Source organism: Elephas maximus, chromosome 10 (genome assembly GCF_024166365.1).
Source record: "Elephas maximus indicus isolate mEleMax1 chromosome 10, mEleMax1 primary haplotype, whole genome shotgun sequence".
NCBI classification, from domain to species: Eukaryota; Metazoa; Chordata; class Mammalia; order Proboscidea; family Elephantidae; genus Elephas; species Elephas maximus.
In genome coordinates this window covers 113,679,007-113,700,926 of record NC_064828.1, presented here as the reverse complement: position 1 = coordinate 113,700,926, position 21,920 = coordinate 113,679,007, and the positions used below count along the sequence as shown (strand labels likewise).

The 21,920-nt window shown below is 53.7% G+C and overlaps 2 protein-coding genes across 3 annotated transcripts in view; both read left to right on the top strand.

Moving 5' to 3' along the window:
• The window catches only part of HHIPL1 (HHIP like 1), a 37,470-nt gene extending 30,247 nt beyond the window's left edge, over positions 1-7,223 (top strand). The window contains exons 8-9 of the mRNA XM_049898300.1: positions 2,741-2,823; positions 5,158-7,223. Of these exons, the coding sequence (XP_049754257.1) occupies positions 2,741-2,823; positions 5,158-5,696 (622 nt within the window). The 3' untranslated portion in view covers positions 5,697-7,223. The remainder of the gene's footprint in view (positions 1-2,740; positions 2,824-5,157) is intronic.
• Positions 7,224-10,487: 3,264 nt separating this feature from the next.
• The window catches only part of LOC126084322 (cholesterol 24-hydroxylase), a 36,475-nt gene continuing 25,042 nt past the window's right edge, over positions 10,488-21,920 (top strand). For both annotated transcript variants that reach the window (XM_049898838.1, XM_049898839.1), the window contains exons 1-3: positions 10,488-10,694; positions 17,491-17,571; positions 18,119-18,200. In XM_049898838.1, coding sequence (XP_049754795.1) covers positions 10,576-10,694; positions 17,491-17,571; positions 18,119-18,200 — 282 coding nt within the window. In that variant the 5' untranslated portion in view covers positions 10,488-10,575. The remainder of the gene's footprint in view (positions 10,695-17,490; positions 17,572-18,118; positions 18,201-21,920) is intronic.

The window sequence follows — 21,920 nt, the reverse complement described above, 5'->3', positions numbered from 1 at the left end:
TGCAACATCAGCCTCAAAAGGATCATTTTTAATAGCTGCATAATTTTCCGCTGAGTCACTGTACCATAACTGCCTTACCCGTTCCTTGGACATTTAGGTTATTCTCAGTTTTTTAAAAAGCATCCTTCTCTAAGGAAATAACATGGAGACTGAACCCCGGATTCATTCCAGACGCTGCCTTCCGGCCCTCACCTCGTGTCATTGGTCCAGCCCCTTTCCCTGTGGGCTTCTTCTCCCCGGTTATAAAGGACCCGAGACAGAGAGTTCTGATTAAGCTCTTGTAGCTAGGAGTAGCCAGAAACAGACTAAACTTCCTGTCCCCCCTCCCTGGACTCTTCTTACCCCTTTTCATTCTTCCCTTTTGGAATAAATGTGTTTCTTTGCACATATTGCATAGAGGTCCGGTCTTAGTTACCTCATGCTGCCTTAACAGAAATACCACAAGTAGGTCACTTTAAAGAGCAGAAATTTATTTCCTCCCAGGTCTGGAGGCTAGAAGTCTGAATTAGGGTATCAGCCTTATCCATTCCTCTCTCCTCATTTCTGGTGTCTTCCCATGATCCTTGGTGTTCCTTGGTGTCTGCCTTCCCCTATGTCTGTCTCCGTGTCTATTCTGCTGTTTTACAACTCAGAAGTGATCCACCTGATGGCCTTGGGTATGGCCTCATTACCATAATAAAAGAAAACCCCATTTCCAAACAGAGTCATATTTACAGGTACCAAACCCATTGCCTTTGAGTCGATTCCAAACCATAGTGACCCTATAGACCCTATAAGACAGAGTAGAACTGCCCCGTATAGGGTTTCCAAGGCACAGCGGGTGCATTTGAACTGCAGACCTTTTGGTTAGCAGCCATAGCACATAATTACTGTGCCATCAGGGCTCCATTTACAGGTCTGGGGTTAGGATTTCAGCACATATTTAGGGGACACACTATTCAATCATAACCATTTGGAAAACAAGGGAAGCGGGAGTGGGGGGCAGTGGGGTAGAAGGGACGGCCAAGACTGCCCAAACATGACCACTGGGCATTTTTTGCTGTATCTCCTATCCTTATGCACAGCAAGGATATTTTGCATCATTTTCTTAAGGAACAACACCTCTGTGGGGTCTGTCTGAAGGATGGAACCGTTATCCGGAGTGCCACGCAATCAGAAAGCCCTCTCTTTCTCAGTGTTTGAGAAACGTGTGCCTGGTTGTACTCTTTCAGCCTTCTGCCAGAAAAAACGAACAAGTCTGTCTTGGAAGAAGTACAGCCAGACTGCTCCTTGGAAGGGAGGATGGCGAGACTACGTCTCACGTACTTTGGACATGTTATCAGGAGGGGTCAGTCCCTGGAGAAGGACATCATGCTTGGTAAAGTAGAAGGTCAGCAAAAAAGAGGCCGACCCTCAACGAGATGGATTGAAATAGTGGCAACAATAATGGGCTCAAGCATAGCAATGAATGTGAGGATGGCACAGGATCGGGCAGTGTTTCGTTCTGTTGTACACAGGGTTGCTATAAGTTGGAACCAAGTGGACGGCACCTAACAACAACAAGCAATCAGAAAGCCCTGTCTTTCTCAGTGTTTGAGAAGCCTGCGCCTGGTTGTACTCCTTTAGCCTCTGGAGGAGAAGGCCTGTGGCCCTCATTGGTTTCCCTCTTTTGCAAACCTCCTCTCTGGAGTCCACTCCTTGCCACATGGCTGCTTTACCCCCGAGCTTTCCCGCTCATGGTGCTGAAGAGGAGTCCCAAAAGGCTGGCAGTTTGAATGCCCCAGAAGCACCTTGGAAGAAAGACCTGGCAATCTGTCTCCCAAAGGTCCCAACCTTGAAAACTGCACACATGGGGTCGCCATGAGTTGGAATCGACTTGACAGAAGTGGGTTTGGTTTTTTGGTTTGCTTGGTGGTGAAGGAACCCTGTTGAACCCTCAGCCCACGTGGAATCAGGCCTACAATAGGGTCACATTCAAAGAATCGCAGATTAACAGGCAAAAACTAATTAAAATGGAATTCCATTCATTACTTATGCCGCTCCAAGATGCCAACGCAGGCTCAGTCCGTAGCCCTGGCAACCTTCTCACACTCTTTTCTCTCCAGCTCTCTCAAACCCCACTTTCCAGTCCCTCCTTCCACTCCAGCCCTGTGGGCTCCCCTCCACCTCCCACCTCCCACCCCCAACCCAGCTTTATTCTTTAGCTTGACTTAAATCTTCCTGGTTCCTCCAGGCAGGCAGCTGCTCAGATTGCATCACAGGAAAGAAATCCAGGAACCAGAGGGGTAGAGAAATACCCCTCCCCAAGGCCATGGGGGTTGGGGACCGGGTGGGGGGAGAAATCTGAGTAGTTAAAGGATTCTGTGTGGCACGCTGGGGTGGGGCGGGGGGAGTGGGGAGACCAACATTTCATCATATCCAGAGAACAGTGTTCCCCCTCTGAAAGACTGGCTCAGGAAGGTGTGAGCCACTGACTGTAGGGGCATTCAGCCTGAAGCTGAGCAGGCACTCAGCAGAGTATTCTAGGGGGTTCCTGTCCTGGGGTTGCCATCTTAGAACCCTGGGGTCATGGAGCTGGCAGGGGCCCTGCAAGTGCGTTGGCAGGTGCTCCATAAACATCCACCCTTGTCACTGTGTTGCCCGACCACACACTGGACTCTTCTTCCCCTCCCTGCCTGGCTGCAGGGAGCGGGCATATGTCTGGGGACATGCTCAGGGTGGGCGTCCAGGGTGGGGATTCACAGCTTCTGTGTGTCTGCAGACGGGCACCACCGGGCAAGTGTCAGATCCAGCCTGCTCAGGTCAAGGTGAGGAGCCGCCTCATCCGGTTTGTGCCCAAAGAAAGTAAGTACCCACTGCCTGGGATGCTGTGAGGGAGGGAAGTTCCTGCCACCATGCCCAGCTCCTCCAGCCCAGTGGGGCCCTCCTAGCTGGCCTTTTTTCCTGATGCCTGGCCCTGTGCCTGATACACATTATACACTCAGAGTGAGAGGAACAGCAACTAGCCACTCCTTCCGCCCCTGTCCACTCCTGTGGTGTATGCAGGTCTCAGCAAGGTGGGAGGCTCAGACGGGTCACAAGGGGGGAAAAGAGCTGGTACCAGGCAGGTATGGTCAGAGGCCTTGGGAGGGACAGAGGAGTAGGTATATATCTATGTGTGGCAGGGGAGCAAGGGAGACTGGAAAGAGTCCTAGGTATGAGGGCCTCTAGAAGAAGGGGTGTTGGAGCTGGGCCTTCCATAAGATGTTTCTCTTTTGACAAGCTTGAGGAGGGGTGCAAACCTCATGGTAGGCTGCAGATGCCTGCCCAGCGGGCCTGGGGTGACCAGAAAGAGTGTGCCCAAGGAGAGGGGCCACTCCACTGGACCCAAGCTGGTTGTCACTAAGTGGGAACAAACCCCAGTATGCCAGATCTCCCAGTTGTTAAGCAGGAATTTTCCATTCATCCATCCTTCCATCTGTCCATCCACCCACCACCTAAATATGTGCTGCATACCGGGGGCATGACACTGAGCCAGGCAGATGGGTCCTGCTGTCTCTGGCTGTTATGTACAATCTCCAAATTTGAAAATGCTGTCAACTAGTTCAACATTTCAAAAACCACCCTGCGGGCCAAAGGAAATCTCTTAGCAGGCCAGGTGTGCCTGGCACGTTTGCAGTTGGCAGACTTCGAATGAGGGCGGGACCACATGAGAGGCTGGGTACTTGGGCAGGTGGGGCTGCATGGCCCTGAGGAAGGGGCACCCTGGGAAAGGAAGGCAGGCATAGGAATGAGCTCAGTGTTTCTGGAAGTGAATTCTGGCTTCAGTCAGCTTTGGGGCTTGGCGAGTTTTCCATTCACTCATTCAGCAGTTTCTGGCACTGTTTTTAGTTACTAGCTCTGTGCTGATGCTCGGGCCATGGGAGAAGTCGTACCAGGCCCTGTCCTGGCTGGCACAGACAGAAGCCATTTAGTGTGCCAAGCTCCATAACAGAAGTGTATGCTGGTGCTGCAGGCACCCAGAGCAGTGCAGGACCCCTGGCAGGACGGGATGGTGGCTCCCTGGAGCCAGCAGCAGAATGCCGAGCCTTAGAAGAGGAAGGATTCACTGTGGGGTGGGGGCAAGCACAGAGGCAGGAAGGACAGTCAGGGCAGTGGGAACAGCAAGAGCTAAAGCAGGAGGGAGGGAGCCGCCTGGGTGCTGGAAGTCCTTCCCTGATAGTGGAGTGGGAGTGGGAGCCTGGGGAGGGGCACCCCCTGCCCATGTCATGGTGCTCCTGCCCCCAGCCTGCACTCTGCCTGGTATCTAGGCCTGTTTACAGCTGCCATCTCTGTGGCTTTCAAAGGCTGGCTGAGGTGGGGGGCACTAAGGGGGTTTGAGCTGGTGGGCCCCGGGACCCTTACCCATAGTTACCAAGCACCTCTGGGCATTCAGGCACCCCTCAGCCCTCCCGAGGGCTGTCCTGTAGGGCAGTGCCCAGTGTCCTGTAGGGTAGTGCCCAGTGTCTGCTTGGGGTGGGGCTGGGCAGAACTGAGTATCTAAGGTGCAGTGAGGTTTGTCCTGGTGGCTGACCTGGCCAAGCTTGAGGGCCACGTCCTGCAGGGACATAGGGGAAATGCCCATCTCAGCCCTGCCCAGCCCCATCCTCATGGGGCACCAGGCAACATAGACTACAACCAATCACCCCAACAGCTTCCATGAGTTGCTATGAGGGACACGGGCCCAGTGGCTTTGGGGGTCTGGAGGGAAGAGCTTCACCCTGAGCAAAGGGGGCCTGAGTGGGCCTGGTTCCCACCCTGTAGCCCTAGAGCCTCAGCAAGTTTTCCCCATCTGGGGCCTAAGTTTCCTCACCCTTAACCATGGGTCAGAGCCAGAAAGGGCTTTCTCTTAGAAGTCCCCCAGCGCCCTCCTTCCATTCCATATGCTCTTAAGTCTGACTCCCCCACCAGTCTGGGGACTCCTCTGGGGGCAGCACTGGGTCTCCCACCCCAGCAACAGACTGGCACAGACAGCTGTCATCAAGTGTTCTCTGAAGAAGCACCCCACATCCAGCTCCAGGCCACGTCCTGTGGGGCCCCAAGGGCAGGACAAGTACATCTTTCCCTTGGGTCAGCACAGGCTGGAGGGCTGCGCTTAGCGGGACAGGGATGCTGGGGAGGTCCGGGGCCCCGCTGATCCCGTGCTCTTCCTCTACACAGAGTTCATCCGGACGACCGAGAGCACCCCGCGACCCACAGTGCGCAGGCCCACCAAGGCGCCTCGTCAGAGTCGCCCCACGACCATTGCGCCCGCGCCCACCCCACGGCCGGCCCGGCCCACGCGGCGGCCCGGGGGCCGGAGGGGCGGGCGGCGGCGGGGGCAGCAGAGCACATCCGGTTCCACACCCACAAACGGCGCCGTGCGCCTGGTGCGGCCCATGAGCCTGGGCCCAGGCCGGGGCCGCGGGCGTGTGGAGGTGTTTGCTGGCGGGCGCTGGGGCACAGTGTGCGACGACGGCTGGGACACCACGGCCGCCGCCATCGTGTGCCGCCAGCTGGGCTTTGCGCACGTCGTGCGCGCTGCTAAGCGCGCGGAGTTTGGCGAGGGCCGCTCGCTGCCCATCCTGCTGGATGACGTGCGCTGCTCGGGAGGCGAGCACAGCCTGCTGGAGTGCGCCCACGGCGGCGTGGGCACGCACAACTGCGAGCACCAGGAGGACGCAGGTGTCGAATGCAGTCACCAGGATCCAAACATCTAGGCTGAGCGACCGGCAGCTGGGGCATCGTCGGCCAGCCAGAGCGGGCCAGGGCCCCGCCTGCTCTGTGCGCTTGGCGTGTGCCCACGGGTGTGGGCCCATCGGTGTGGTTGTCCTGTGGCCCCGAGTCCCTAGGCATATTTGAGGGGCCTGTAATGGCCTGTGCTCTGTGCTTGAGTCTCTGCCCAGGTGTCTTCTGCAGACCTAAAGTGTGAGTGTGTGCTGGGCCAGCCTGGTCTCTGGGTAGGTGTGGAGAGGCATTTTTTTCTTACCTCCAGGTCCTCCAAGCAGCAGCAGGAACTCCATCTGGCTGTCAGACTCAGTGGACTGAGGGTATCCACCCTTCAAAGGCAAACGGGGTTTCTGATTGTGTCAATAAAGGCATATCTAGAAGCCTGAGGGAGGGGACCAGGTCTGCCCTGCCCACGGCTGGCACAGAAGGCACCAGACCAGCTGAATGTGGCCCAAGGAACATGGCCTGAAGAGTGTGGACCTGTGGGCTGGGAGGCCAGGGGCATAGAGACTCGGGGTATGACAGGAAGGCACCCAGTGGTCAGGCCATCGGGCCAGCGGTGCAGGTGACATGCAGGCCATGGCCACCAAGCAAGGGTCCAGCTGCCTGGGAGGGGCCGGCAGCATTCCTAAAGGTCTGGGGGCACTGGGTGAGCTGAGACTGCTGGAGAAGGCTCCTGCTCATCTTGGAGCTCAGCATCATGCTGGGCCCATGCGGGTGCTCTAGGGTGGGTGCTGGCCTCCTCCCACCCCAGAGGCCTAGAAACCATTGGCACCAGGTGGGCAGAGCTTCCCCTGGGGAGTTCTCTGCTTTCAAGGCTGTGTTGTGGCTACCGGGCCATTCAACCTGTCCCATCCCACCTGCTCCGTGAAATCCCAGGGGATCCTCTGATTCCTCCACCTCTACCCAAGGCCGAATCCTGGCTGGGGGCCCACACAACTACTGAGGCTTTGTCACCCAGGGCTTCGCCATAACATGGCTGTTTACAAACCACCTTCCTGCCTCTTTTCTCTGAGCTGTGCCTGCCAGGGGTGGGTGAGGGCAGGGGATGATCCAGGGCCGGCCACCTCCCTCAGGCTTCCCAGAGACCAAGGCCTAGCGTGTCAGCAGTCCCCCCAGGTACCCCCCACCTGAGCCTCTTCGTTCCCTCCCTCACTGCACCGCCAGCCCTGGCTCAGAGCCAGGCCGTCCAGGGGAGTCGAGTCCAGCTGGGTTCAGCCTCTGGGGTGGGAGTGGGGGTAGATGAGTCACTGGACAGTGAGGACAGATATGACAGGCAGTGTCAGGGAGTTGTGGGAGGAGACTGATAGGAAAGGCGCCCTGACCCAGCCTGAGGGGCTTCCTGGAGGAGGCGGTGCTTGTGCCAAGTTCTGAGAGCGAAGCTGGCACTGGGGCAGTGTGCAGGCAGAGGGAACAGTGCATGCAAAAGCCTCTGCCCCCCAGCTGTCCATTGGAGCTGAGTGTAGGGCTGCAGAAGAGAGCTTTAGGCCTGGTCACCCTCTCGGGCTCCTCATACCTCCGTGCTTCGTGGGGCAGGCGAGGGCCTGGGCCCTCAGCGTGTCTGGCCTTATTGAGCCCTGCTGATGGTCTGGCTGATGGAGGCCTGTCTGCCGGGCACTGCTGTAAGCACTTCACAGCATGTGTCACCTAGAGGAATCCTCCCCTTTTACAGGGGGTGAAAATGATGTGCACTGAGGTTAAATGTCTTAGTAGGGGGCACCCAGCCAAGGAGGGGAGAAGCCAAATTTGAACATAAGCAAGCAGCCTGTGTGCTAACTACTGCCCTCCCCAGCTTAAGTACTACGGGGCTGGCAGAAGGATGCACCTTGGCCCGGGGGGGCGCCAGGGCCCTGTCTGGTGTGGGCTACCCTTCTGGCTGGGGTGCAGCTGATGGAGACCCCTGTAGGCCTCTCCTGACCTGCGGGCGGCTGCACTGCCCACCACCTGCTCCTCTCTGGCCCTCTGCTGCACAGGGGTGGTTGAGGTGGAATCTGGAGGTCCTGCCCACCAGCTTCCCAGGACACAAGGAAATTCTGGGCAGTGTCGGCAGCTGGGAAGGCCCTTGGTGATCATCTCTCAAGCTCCTAGCTGTGCAGATGAGGAAACCAGCCCAGGGCAGCTGAGTATCTGGGCCTGTCCCAGACAGGGCTGAGCTGAGATTGGAACCCAAGGAAGGTGCGGGTGGCCCGGATGCCCTCAAGCCCCGGCAGCCCCATGGCCCTGCCTGCCCCACCCTCAGCAGCTGTGTTGTCCAGCTGCATGACCAGAGGTGTGGCTCAGTCCCTTTGGGCCCAAAGTCGGGAAGATGGGCTGCAATAGCCTCTGCCTCCTCTTCCAGGGGCTCCTCCATGATCTCCCCATTTCAGGGACTGGAGACCATGATCCATGAGGGGAGGGGCTGGGGGGCAGAAGTAGGTGGGGACACCTCGCACTGCACCTCGGTACACCCACCCCCAAGTGAAGGAGTAGACAACCCACAGCTGGGCCCTAGGTGTGACTGTGTTAGGGGACAGCTGGTGGGCAGCCACAGTGAGGAGCCTTCAAGGGGCAGGGGTCAGGCGGACAGAGAGGGCTCTGGATTAGGACCCAGGCCCTCACTCCTCTGGGCAGTGTGTCACCCACCTCACTCCCACCCCCATCACCTCTCAGGCTGATCCCAGGGGAGCTGGGAGGCTCAGAGGAGGGGATGACGAGAAGTGGTTGTGAGGTGTCGTCGACTCACCCAAGTGGGGAACAGGAGCTGCTCAAGGGACAGGAATACTAGGGTGAGGCCTGGTCCTACTGAGCTGGAGGTTACCCGGTTGACCCGTAGACCAGAGGACAAGAACCTGCTCCTCGCCTGAGCTCTAATTGGATGGGCTCAGGCACACAAGGGCCCCAGACTGGGCCCAGAGCTGTTGGAGGAACCACTGTTCAGAAACAAGACAACAGGAAGTCCTGGTACGCTGTGTGATACAGTCTGTAAACCAGGGAGCCCTTCCATAAACTGCAGATGCTTGGTGGTGTCATGTCACTTAATTTTTCCAGATAACCACAGCAGCTCACCTGCCAGCATGCAGGAAGTCCACACTCTCCCCATTAGGGCCCATCCTCCGTACAAATTACCCCCAACTCCGGAGTTTTCACAGCCCACGGGGGGGAGCCGTTTGACCTCGCCCCCAACCGGGCCCACCCAAGGTCCTCTGTGGGCGCCGGCGTCTACTTCTTACCACCACACGGGGGCGCTGTGGCCATCTGTCACCTGCCAGCCTGATGATGTAGAGGTTGGTCTAGGTCCCCGTGCCGGGTCCCACCTGCCCTGGCTGCGCTGGTCCCCGAGGGCAGGAACTACCCGCTTTGTGCTGGGCCCAGCTCTTAAAGTTTGGCCTTCTCCAGCATCCCACAGCCCACACACCCACCCCTAACAGCCATTTCCCTGGTAGGAACTGGGCTATTTTTCCTGGCTGTACTTGGAGGGGAGGGGGGCGATACACAGGTTTCCGAACCCGAAACTTATCGCAGATTGACCCAAGCGTGGGTTAGAAGCTTGGCCCCTTCTCAGAAACCCAAAACCAAACCAAACCCATTGCCGTCGAGTAAATTCCGACTCATAGCGACCCTATAGGACAGAGTAGAACTGCCCCATGGAGTTTCTAAGGAGTGCCTGGTGGATTCGAACTGCCAACCTTTTGGTTAGCAGCTGTAGCACTTAACCACTATGCACCAGGGTCTCAGAAACTCAGCAACATGGAAACTCTGGACGCCCCGCCCCGAGGCTCTTTACCTGGACTGGGTGTGGGCACACCTGGAGTCTGACCTGCCCCTCCCACTCCACCGCTTTCACCTGGGTGGCCCCTGGGGCTAGGATTTGGGAAATAAAAAGCCCAGAAGTGGTCTTTTATCATCCATCACTGGGTGGGTAGTAGAAGGTTATAACACAGAGCGAAGTTCTGGTTTTTATTTCAAAAATACCCTTGGGCCGCCCCGGGCATCTCTCTGGCTTTCCCTTGAGGGCAGCCCTCCTTACCGGCCTTTCACCCACTGCACCTCCAGCTCCTTAGGATGGGGGTCACCGCCTCGGGTCCGGCCGTGCGCTCTTCGTCGCTGACACAGACCCAGCACGGGGCCTCGTCACCCACCCGGGGGCCCCGCCGGGTACCGTGGGCCCTGGGCTGTCAGTAGGGACAGGCCAGGCCAGGGAGGCGCCAGAGGTGCGACATCTGGGGAGGCTGGCATTGGGGACCCGGGGTTCCGTGGAAAGGTCGGGGAACAGTCGGCGTGGGGCGGGAATTTGGGGCCTGGGATGGGGTTCCCCAGGAGACCACAGGGAGAGAGGAAGGGGCCTAGGACCCCGCGCGGAGCAGCGCCTTTATTCCGAGGCTCCAGCGGGGGCGGAGCCAGCCAGTTGGACTTTGCGCAGCCGACCCGGCAGCGAGCGCCGCGGAATCCGGGCCGAGGCCGGGTTGCCGGGGCAACGTGTTCTGGGCGGAGCCGCTATAGGGGCGGAGCCTCAGGACGGGGCGGGGCCTAAGGGAGGGGGCGGGGCAGAGGCTGGGGCCTGAGCCAGACCGGGAGTTGTGATTGGCGGAGACCACAGTTCTGGGCGGGCTCACAAGTCCTGGGCGGGGCCAGGCTGCGTTGAGGGGGCGGAGTTGTGAGGGATGAGGCGGGGAGTGGGCGGGACCTGCGCGCCGGAGCCGGAGGCGGAGACGTGGTTGGCGGGGCCGGCGCTCCTGGGAGGGGCCGGGCCGGCGGGGGCGGAGCGAGCGGCGGGGGCGGTGCTGGGTCGCGCGGGGCCCGGGGCCGAGGCGGCGCTGACAGCTGAGGCGGCTCGCGGCCTCCCGCGCCCCCGGTGCCCGGCCTCGACCCGGCCCGGCCCGGCCCGCAGCCATGAGCCCCGGGCTGCTGCTGCTCGCCAGCGCCGTCCTGCTCGCCTTCGGCCTCTGCTGCACCTTCGTGCACCGCGCTCGCAGCCGCTACGAGCACATCCCCGGGCCGCCGCGGCCCAGGTGAGCGGGGGCGGGGCGGGGCGCGGAGGGACCTGGAATCGGCCGAGGACGGTGCCAGCCGGCGGGGTCGGGACCCCCTCGCGTGCGCGGGGCCGCTGGCTGGAGACGGCGCCGGGAGAGGGGCGCCCACTATTCTTAGTAACACATTACAGCGGCAGCTGCTCGGAGCCAGGGCGCTCGGCAGGGCCCGACGGGCGAGATGGCAGCGACAGCCCTTCAGGTAGGCGCTATTGTTACCCCATCGCGCAGACGAGGAGACTGAGGCGCGCAGAGGCGAAGTAGCTGCCCAGGGTCATACAGTTGGTAAGCCTCGATTTAAATCCAGGTCGGCCTGGCTCCGGAGCGGGCGTTCTGGACCTTGGATTTGCCCAGAGTCCCTCGGCCAGGACTGGGGCACGCTGTGCGTTGGCCACATTCTGAGTTGAATGCGTCTCTGTCCTTGCATATCCAATTTGTCTTCTCTTTGGCACTTACATCCCATTCTTGCCCCTCCCCACGACCTACCTGCCCCAGCCAGGATTACCTTTCTGAAGCTAATCCCCCCTCCATCACTTTAGAAGTAAATCCACTTCTAAACTGAATCCACTCCATGGCCAGCAAGGCTCCTGCCAAGCCTTGGGACCCCCCTCTGAACCGTCTCTTCCCTCTCACTTACCCACTGCTACCCCCAGTCTTCCTGTCCCACCCCAGCCCCCCACTGATCTCCTCCCCAGGGCCTTGCCTTTGCCTCTGCCAGGAGCCCCCCGGTCTCAAGCCTGGGCATGAAGGGCTTGTTCTTCTGCCCGTCTGAAGCAGGCCTTCCCCTGTCCACTGTGCAAAACCCACCCAGCCCCAAACCCCTTGTGGCACCATGCTGTTGGTCACCTGTTGACTGTTCACCTGTTGACTGTCTGTCTCCCCCTTAGAATGTGAGCCCCGGGAGGGCAGGGACGCTGCATGTTCTCCTGTGTATTCCCTGGTGCCTGGCACATTGTAGATGTTCAATAAATATTTGCTGAATGGATAAATAAACGATGGCATTAGATACACTTTTTAAGACTTCAGGACATGAAAGTTCTGGAAGGCTCCCACCTCCAGTACAAGCCAGATGCACTGACCTCAGAAGCCTGAATCTCCTTTTGGTGGATTCAGGAAAGAGCTTTGTGGCTGGTGACAGGGGAGCCAGCTGTTCTCCCCACTGCTTCCTGGGCTCCCGCTGCCTCTCCCCCTAGGGGTCTTCTGGGCTCTTTCTCCTTGCCTAACAGCTCTGCCTTCCCATCTGCCTAGATATTCTTCCCCCAGCCTAGGTAATGCTAGTTAACTTTCAGGGAGGCCCTTTCTGTGCCCACCCCTAAGTATACTATGCTCGTTTTATAAGCCCTTAAGTTACTGGGAAGGAGCCCTGGTAGTGCAATGGTTAAGCACTCAGCTGCTAACTGAATGGTCAGTGGTTCAAACCCACTGACCGCTCCACTGGAGAAAGACGTGGCAGCCTGCTTCCATAAAGATTTACAGCCTTGTAAGCCCTGTGGGGCGGCTCTACTCTGTCCTATAGGGTCGCCGTGAGTTGGAATCAGCTCCACAGCGAGGGGTTGAGACACAATGTAAGTCTGCTTCACAGCTTAGTGGCGCTTGGGTAATTATTCTTGCAACCTCTTGTTAAGTGTCTGCCTCTCCCACTGGGCCCCTGTCTGTCTCATTCACGGCTATGTCCCGGCATCTGGCCCAGTGGCTGGCACACACGTATCACCAGCACCAGTTGACAGCAGTTGGTTCCGACTCAATATTCCGTGAATCCGGATTCAAAGTTGAATGGTGGAATTCGTCTCCAAATTCTGTTAGGTACATGGTGCCCCTTCAACTTTTCAAAACAGCCCTCAACAACTTGGAATTGAATGAGTTTTGCCGTTGTTCTAATAAGGCTCATCGTTTCTTGGGCTCCTCAGAAAACCCAGGTGCTCCAAGCACTCTAGACCCGCTCGAGTCTGTGTCTTGAGGGTCAGAGCTTAAATCAAATCCCTCCCTCACATCTTTTTTTTTAACCGAGGTATAACTCACAAACCATAAAATTCACCCTTTTAAAAAAGTGAATCATCGTGTGGTTTTTAGTGTATTCACATCACCCCTATCTAATGCCAGAAAATTTTCCTCACCCCAGAAAGAAGCCCTGTGCCCGTTAGCAGTCACTCCCATTGCCCCTACCCCCAGCCCCTGGCAACCACTAGCCTGCTTTCTGCCTCCGTGAGCCTGCCCGTTCTGGACATTTCATATAAATGGGCTTGTATAATATGTGGTTGTTCGTGTCTGGTTTCTTTCATTTAACGTACTGTTTTCAAGGTCCATCCATGTTGTAGCATGTGTCAGTCCTTCCCTGTTATGGCTGAATTCTTCCCGAATCTTACACCACGGAGTCAACATGTGACCTACAGGTGTGGTGGTGGGGGTGGGGGGAGAGATGGCCAAATATAATCGCCTGGATTCTTTAAGGAGGTGAACTGAACCATGTAAATGTAAACAGATTTTGGATTGAACAATTGGCTTGTGGTCAAATATCCAGTTGCACTAAATGGAAGTTCTGGAACCATTTCCAGCACAAAATGCTTTGGCATTAAAAGCCTGAATCCCCAAACCGTGATTGGCAACACCACGGTTAACAAGAGATCAGTGTGTTGAGTCTCCTGTAGTGGCATTTTGTCCCTTGGTTCTTCAGGGGCTTTGTCAGTGTTTGGCTCCCTCTGATGCAGCTGCTGTTCCCTGCCCCCCACTCTTCATTCTCCTTAGTCTACAGGAGTCCTTAGGAGGCCCTGTCCTCCAGGAAGCCCTCCCTGAGTTCCCCTCCTCTATGCTTCCACAGAACCTGGGCAGCAGTCCAGTATGTCCAGTATGACATACTACTGCACTGATCTGTGTAACAGCTGAAAACCAAGACCCCCGCACTCAGGCCCCACACAAACACTGCTAGCTTCTTGACATCTCTAAGACTGCTCTGAACATCCTCATCAGCCCCTGCACTCCTGGTGGCCTGGGGTGCATGTAAACTTGACCATGAAAGGTATCTCTCTCCGAGTTTTTACTTATTTGGGAAAAAACTGCTCAGGTTTGGCTCCTGTGTGGTGCTGGTTCTCTCCTCCCACTCCAGCTTGACGATGCCCAGAGGTTAGAGCTGCTCAACAGGAGCCTGGGGGTCCTTGCCATGGGGCAGCCCCACTGCTGGCTCTGTCCAGTGGAGCATTCATTGGGGTTTAGGTGCCCAGGTGAGCACTCACCACACCCCAGCATAAGGCACAAGCAGGGCCCCTCATCCTCACCCCTAGTGGGCAGCCCACCCCTCAGCCTAGGCTCCCTCCATCCTTCCGGGTAGCCTCATGGTGGGCTCTCCAGATGACCTCTGCCCCCGTTACTGCCCACGGGAGACCCTGGATTCCCACTGTGCCAAATCCAGTGTCCCAAGAAACTGGAGGTTCTGGAGGAGGTGGGATGTTGGCCCTCCCCTCTCTCCCTGGGCTGCTCTGCCATATCCAGTCTCCCATGGGGCATGCCAGGTGGGCTTCTGCCTGCCCAGGATGCCAGACCCAAGCCCCAGTGCTCTACTACCCCCTGGCCTTACCTGCTTGTTTCTATCACCTGTCTTCTCCGCTCCCCTCCCCACCCCCCCCCCGCCAGCGCCCCTGCAGGGGCCAGAAGGAGCCAAGTTTAGTTTCCTTTCTTGTCTGGTAGCGGGACTTCTCTTCCCATGTGGCGGTGGACCCCAGCAGTTAGGGTGGAAGCTCTGGGGTCCAACAGGTGCGGGGGTGGGGGGGATGGTGGTGTCCAGACTCTGCCCCCACTCGGGTGACTCAACACTGAGAACCTGCCCCCAAAATGTGTGGCTTGGGGGCATGATGGTAAGGACACTAGGAATGTTCTGGAAACTCAGCCAGTGGTGTGTGATGTCCATGGCCTGCTTGCTGCAGTTGGCACTGTGTGCATTCAAGGTCATTCACCGGGAGTGCTTTGACGCTCCGGGGTGGCATCTTTCTTCCCTTTGCTCCCATCCCACCCCTCCCCCTCCATCCTCAGGCTCCGCTTTTATTCTTCCTCCTACTTCCCCGAGCACGTGGAGCAGCCAGAGCCTCCCTCCACTAGCTCGGCTGCTGCTGCGCTGCCCACCTACCCCGGGCCCATGCACACTTCTGCCGGCCCTGTGGACGCAGGAAGGCCCCAAGGCCTTCCACCCTCTGCTCAGCCACACGCCTGGCAATTCCTCCTCCCTCCTGCGTCAGCAGCCTCGCTTCTCTTCTGGATCATTCCCATTTTATATAATATGCTGTAAGGATTCACAGCTTTAGAAAACCCTTCTCTTCACCCCCTTCTCTCCAGCTGTCGCCCCACGTCTCCTACCCCCTGACGGCCCAGCGCCCTGACAGACTTCCGGATCTGTGCGCCCAGTTCCTCCCCTTCCATTTTCTTGAGCCTACCACCATGGGGCTTTGACCCCGACCTTCCTACTGAACCTACTTTAGTCAAGGTCACCTGTGACCACCGCTTATTCCTGGCCCTCCACAGCCTGACACAGCCAGCCCCTCCTCCTGGCCCTGCTTTCTTCACTGGCTACCTGGACTGCACCGTCCCCTGGCTACCTCTCCTCAGCCTCCTGGGCTGCCTGACCCTGAATACAGGGGCGCCAGGCTTCTCTGCTTCTCCTCTTCTCTGTTTACAGTCACCCCATTGTGTTCTCAGGTCCTCAAATTTGCATCTTTAGCCTGGAAGCCTTCCCTGAACTCAAGACTTCAGTATCTAAGGCCTGCTGGACAGTTCCCTCAGATGCTGAAAAGCCATGCAAATTTAGCAGCTCCTCATTTAATCCCCTGTCTAAGGCGGGTTCCCCAGAAGCTGACCTGAGACCACAGTGGAAGTGGAAGTTGTTTATTGGGCGTGATCCCAGGTGCAGAGGGATGAGATAGAGAGGGAAGGTAAGAAAGCCAGTTAAGCAAGTTATCTCTGGCAACTGAAGTGCAATGCCCTGGGCAACTCCCAGAGACAGTGTAGAACGCACCCCAGAGCTGTCCCCACCAAGGGCGAGGGAGATGAGGTCACTGAGGGCTGCTCTGGAAGGTATATGTCTCCTGGAACTTTTGGTCTGCCTCTCCATGGGCAGAGCCAGAGAGAACCTGGGGCAGAGTTGCAGGTGCTGGCCCACCTGCATGGCCAGGTGAAGGGGTGGGCCCAGCAGTGTCTGCTGCTCCTGGCTAGGTCCTCCTCGCTTCTCCTCATCTTAAGGAAGGGCAGCTCCATTCATCTTTCCAGCTGCCCAGGCCAGAAGCCTCGGGGTTGCTGTGACGTCTCTCAGCCCCCATCCAAACCATCAGTAAGTCCTGTTGGCCCTGCATCTACCCAGCCCCCCACTTTACTCTCAGTCAGAACTATCCATTTAAAACCCAAGTCGGATCCTACCCCTGGTCTGCTCAGAACCCTTCAGCAGTCCCCACCTCAGCGAGCTCCAAGCAAAAGTCTTTACAGCAGCTACAGGCACTATGGGATCTGCCCCACCTTTGATGACCCCATCTGTTGCCACTTTCCCCTCAAGCACCCTGCAGCCACCCTGGCCCTCTTGCTGTTCCTGGAATGTACTGAGCACACTCCTACCTCAGGACCTTGGCACCTGCTGTTCCCTGGGCCCAGAAAGCTCTTCCCCCAAATACCTGCATGATCCAATCGCTCACTCCTCGCGGGCGTCAGTTCTCATGTTGTTTTCTCAGAGGGGCATTCCCCGACCTGCCTGTGTAGAATGGCCATCCCACACTCATCCCACCCCTCTCTATCCCTGTCCTCTCTTCTGTTTTTCTCTCTCACTACCTGACACTGCATTTGCTTACTTATTTGTTTGTAGTTCTCCGTCTCCCCACAGGAGAATGTGTGTTCCATGACCCAGACAGCTTGAATTGTGGTCTTGTTGTTGTCCATTCTGGTGAGCAGGGAGCTGGGCGGGAATGAAGTCATGCAGGAGACGGGAAGCCAGTGCACTCTGAAATATGCTTCAGGTGGCCCCGGACACTTGTTCACAACCACCCAGTACTCACACTGCAGACCTCACAGCACCACACCATGCCCTGGTGAGAGGGACTAGGTGCCCACCTGGTGCCACCTGTGTACCTGTGGGCAAGTGACTTCACCGCTCAGCTTTGGCAGCCCTACCTATAACAGGTGGTTAATCACAGATGTACCTCCAGGTGATGTGGGGAGGGTTAGGTGAGGGGAGGCTGACCGTGGTGGCTGTCACATAGTAGGTATTCACTGAACTCTTCAAGGTCATTACCACCCAATGTTTATGGAGCCCTTTCCACTTGCCAAGGACCCTGGGTTGTACGGATGGTTTGCGCTCAGCTACTAACCTAAAGGTTGATGATTTGAACTCACTGAGCAGCGCTGTGGGAGAAAGGCCTGGTGATCTGCTTCTGTGAGGTTCACAGCCATTGAAAACCCTGTGGACCACAGTTCTACTCTGAAACACATGGGGCATGGAGGCACCATTAGTCAGAACTGATGCGCTTGTTTTTTTTTGGTTTCCTGAGCCAGCCCCTGGCATCTGCACGGGGGAGATGAAAGGAACAAAAGGGTCTCCTCCCCAGGGAAGCCTTTGGAGCCCATCACACTTGGGTTTGAGCCCTGACTCCTTTTCTTACAGCTTGTGACCCGGAGCCAATGCCACATCCTCCCCATGCCTCAACTTGCCCACCTGTGAAGTGGACCTAATAGTGCCGACCTCGCAGGGCTGTGGGGAAGGAGACATTCGGTTACAGTGCCTTCTGGCGGTCCTAATGTTTCCCATGTTTTCTAGTTTCCTTCTAGGACACCTCCCATACTTTTGGAAAAAGGACGAGGTTTGTGGCCGCACGCTCCAAGATGTGTTTTTGGATTGGTGGGTTCTAACTTGTCGTTTGTTGCCGGTATGCCAGGTCCCCTTCATGCAGTACCCTACCCCTGACCACCCAGGCGGTTCCCAGCACCAGCAGTTCCTGCCCTGAGAGCTGGTTCTGAAGGCAAGCTCTGCCTTTCACCAGCCAAGTGAGCTTACGCCAGTCATCAGAAGCTCTCGGGGCCTCAGTTTCCTCATCTGTAAACTGGGCAGGGTGTGTGTGGTGAGGTAACAATCACTGTTAGTTAGGGTAGTGCGTCACTCCTTTCAAGGCACTTTGGTAAATACGACGCTGTTTGACCTGGGGCAGCCAGAGGAGGGATGTAGCCACCCCATCTTGCAGATGTGGAGACTGAGGCCCAGTGGGGGATGTGATTCAGCAACAGGGTAGAGCCTGGTCCTTGTGCCTCTGAGCCCCGCACAGGCTCTTGGTGGCCCGAGTTAAGCCCCCTCCTGAGATGGGATGCCGCCTGTTCTCTGGCTGGGCCTGGGCTGGTGATGTTCACATCATGGGGTGTTGACAATCTCCATGGGTTACTTTGGTTTCCAGGACTAAGAAGTATGGACCTGTCGTGCGGGTCAACGTCTTCCATAAAACCTCAGTCATCGTCACGAGTCCCGAGTCTGTCAAGGTAAGAAGCACAGTGGTTTCTATGGGGGGGTCCCACCCCTCCCCTGGGTGAGGGGAGTGAGGGGACGGCTCCAGGGGCTTTTGGGGGAATGCTCTCCATCCAGCTTCCCAAGAATCCGAGAGGGAATGGGATCTTTGTCTTCAGCCACTTGCCACTGGGGGCATCTGCAAGTAGAGCTGTGTGATGTGGGGGGTGCGTGGGGGCTTCGGTGTCAGACCCCACGGGTGGGGATTCTTGTCCCACTACTAATGGTGTTCACATTTAGTTTACCTCTCTGAGCCTCAGTTCCCTCCCCTGTGAGATGGGAATTACAATCCCTACCTCCCAAGACTATGATGAGACTCAAAATTGGTAGACTTATTTAACAAAGTGTCCAAAGACACTTAAATAGTGCTTACTATGGACTATGCATTGTTCTCTGTACTTTACAGTTATCAGCGTATTGACTTTTCCTAGGGGTAGAGACTCTTATTAGTTCCCATTTTAAGGATGAGAAAGCTAAGGCACAAAGAGGCAAATGGGATTTGAACCCAGGCAGCTTGTCTCCAGGGGCTATGCTCTTACCCACTACACTACACTGCCTCTCAGGAGTTAGGTGGCATTAATTGGTATAAAGTATGCAGGATGGCATCTACCACACAGGTACTGAGCGTGGCTGTCAGATCATTTGGAATTGGCAGAACTGTCTGGTTTGGGGCTGAAATTTGCCACCAGCTGACTGTGGGACTTGGATACCTTACTTCACCACTCTGAGCCTCAGTTTCTTCATCTGTAAAATAGGGGTGATGCTTCTCTTTACGGGCGGTTCTAAGAATGGAATCAAAATAAGGTATGTGAGCCATCTAGCCCAGTGGCCGGCACACAGCAATAGCCCAGTAAATGATGGCGCTGTTAATTTCCCTGGGGGTACTCAGCGTTCTCTGCACGGAGGGTGGTTTTGATGGCACCAAGAGGGATAAAATACAATTTAGAGTCTAGATTAGGGGAGAAGTTGAACATCCGTGGTGTCTCTAACAGAGGGCAAAAAAATCGTTTTGAAACCAAGACTAATTTTACACATAAAGACAAAGATTTTTTAAAGCATGCCACCAAGGCGGGCAGAAGGACTTCCATGCTGCTTAGTGAAAACAGGAAGCATAAAGATACGTGTGAATATGGTGAGTTACACTGACTGGTATTCAAAGGTTACATCAACCTTGCATTCTCATCATGATGTATTCTCTTTTTTATGAACTGCTGGATTCATTTTGCTAATATTTTGTTAAGGTTTTTTGTTCCTATATTTATTCTTTTCTTGCCTTTGTTTTTCTTTGTCTTTCTTTGTCTGGTTTTGTTATCAGGCTAATACTGGCCTCATAAGATGCGTTGGGAAGTGCTCCCTCCTCCTCTATTTTCTGGAAGCGTCTGTTTGGGATCGGTATTATTTCTTCCTTAAATGTTTGATAAAATTCACCAGTGAAGCCATCTGGACTAGCAGTTTTCTCTGAAGGAATTTTTTTGTTTTTTAATTAGGCATTCAATTTATTTGATTGATCGAAGGCCAATCAGATTTTTTTTTTTTTTAGTTTTGGTAATTTGTGTCTTTCAGGGAATTTGTCCATTTCATCTAAATTGTTGAAATTATTAATATAAAGTTGTTCATGATGTTTCTTTATTATCTTTTTAATGTCTGTAGAATCTATAATGATATCCCCTCTTTCATTCCTGAGAATAGTAATTTGAGTTTTCTTGATCGGGCTGGCAAGTTTATTGATTTTATTCATAATTTTAAAGGACTAGGTTTTCTTTTTTTTTCAATTTTTGCTATTGTTTTAAATTTTATTGATTTCTATTCTTTATTAATTCTTTCCTTCTATTCACTTTGGGCTTAGTTTGTTCTTCTTTTAATTTCCTAAGGTGAGAATTTAGGGTATTGATTTTACCCTTTTTTATTTTCTGATATAAACATTTAGAGCTACATAGATTCCCTCCAGTCACTTTTTCAGCTGCGTTCCACACAAATTTTGATATGTTGTGCTTTAATTTTCATTCAATTCAAAATATATTCCAATTTCTCTTGTGATCTCCTCTTTGAATCATGAATTATTTAAAAGGTATATTTTTCAGTTTCTAAATATTGTGGGATTTTCCATGTATCTATCTGTAAATGATTTCTAATTTAATTCTGTTAAGGTCAGAGAATACATTCTTTGTGATTTCAAACATTTTAAATTAATAGAGACTTGTTTTATGGCCCAGCATGTGGCCTATCTTGGTGAATATTTATAAGGACTTAAAAAAAGAACATGTGTTCTGCAGTTGCTGAATAGAGTGTCTTAGAAACGTAACTTAGGTCAAGTTGGTTGATAATGTTATTCAAGCCTTCTAAATCCTTACTGATTTCCTGTCTACTTGTTCCGTCAGCTGCTGAGAGAGGAATATTGAACTCTCCAACCGTAATTGTGAATTTGTCTATTTGGCCTCTCAGTTTTGTCAATTTTTGCTTCCAGCGTTTTGAAGCTCTGTGTATACACGTTTAGGATTGTTATGTCTTCATAATGAATTGTTGTCTTTATCTTTATCAAATACTCCTTTATATCCCTGGTAATATTCCTTGCTCTGAAGTATATTTTACCTAGTATTAACATAGCCACTCCAGCATTCTTATTCTCAGTATTTAGGATGGTATATCCTTTTACTTTTAACCTGTCTGTGTTTTTATATTTAAAGTGAGCTTCTTATAGATAGCGTGTGGTTGGGTATTGCTGTTTTACCCAGTCTGACAATCTCTGCCTTTTAACTGAGTGCTTAGATCATTTACATTTAATGTAATTATTGATATGGTTTGGTTTAAATTTATCATGCTGCTATTTGTTTTCTTATTGTTCCACCTGTTCTTTGTTCCCTTTTCTTTCTTTCTTGCCTTCTTTGGATTGAATGTTTTTTGTTTGTTGTTTTCCATTTTATCTCCTTTAATGGTTTATTAGTGGTCTCTCTCAACTGTACCAGTCTATCTGCAATATTATTTCACTTTATGTATAATGTAAGATCTTTACAACACTATACTTCCCTTTCTGCCTTCCTGTTCCTTGTGCTATTTTTCCCATACATCTTACTTTTACTTCTGCTACCAACTCCCACAATACATTGTTATTATTTTTGCTTTAAATAGTCAATTACCTTTTACATGAATTAAAATAGATTAAAAATGGCTTTTATATTTACCCATATGTTTGCCATTTCTGGCATTTTTCATTGTATGTGTGTGTGTGATTCTTAGATTCCATCTGGTATCATTTTCATTCTCTGTGAAGAACTTCCTTTAATATTTCTTATAGTGCAGGTCCCCTGACACTGAATTCTCTCAGCTTTTGTTTGTCTGGAAAAGTCTTTACTGCACATTGATTTTTTTTAAAGTATTTTTATTTGGTATATAAGTTCAGGTTAATTTTTAGATTTTTCTTTCAACACTTTAAAGATACTACTTCTTCAGCTTCTGCCTTGCATGCTTCTGGTGAGAAGTCTACATTTATTGTTATCTTTGCTCTTCTATATACATTGAGTTGTTTCTCTCTATTTACTTTTAAGATTTTCTCTATCACTATTTTTCAGCCATTTGATTTAGATCTGCCTTAGCATTATTTTGTTTATGTTGAATCTGTTTGGGACTCTTTGAATTTATTGGACATGCAGGTTTATGTTCATATTTTTCTTTAATTCTTGAGCATATTTATAATATTT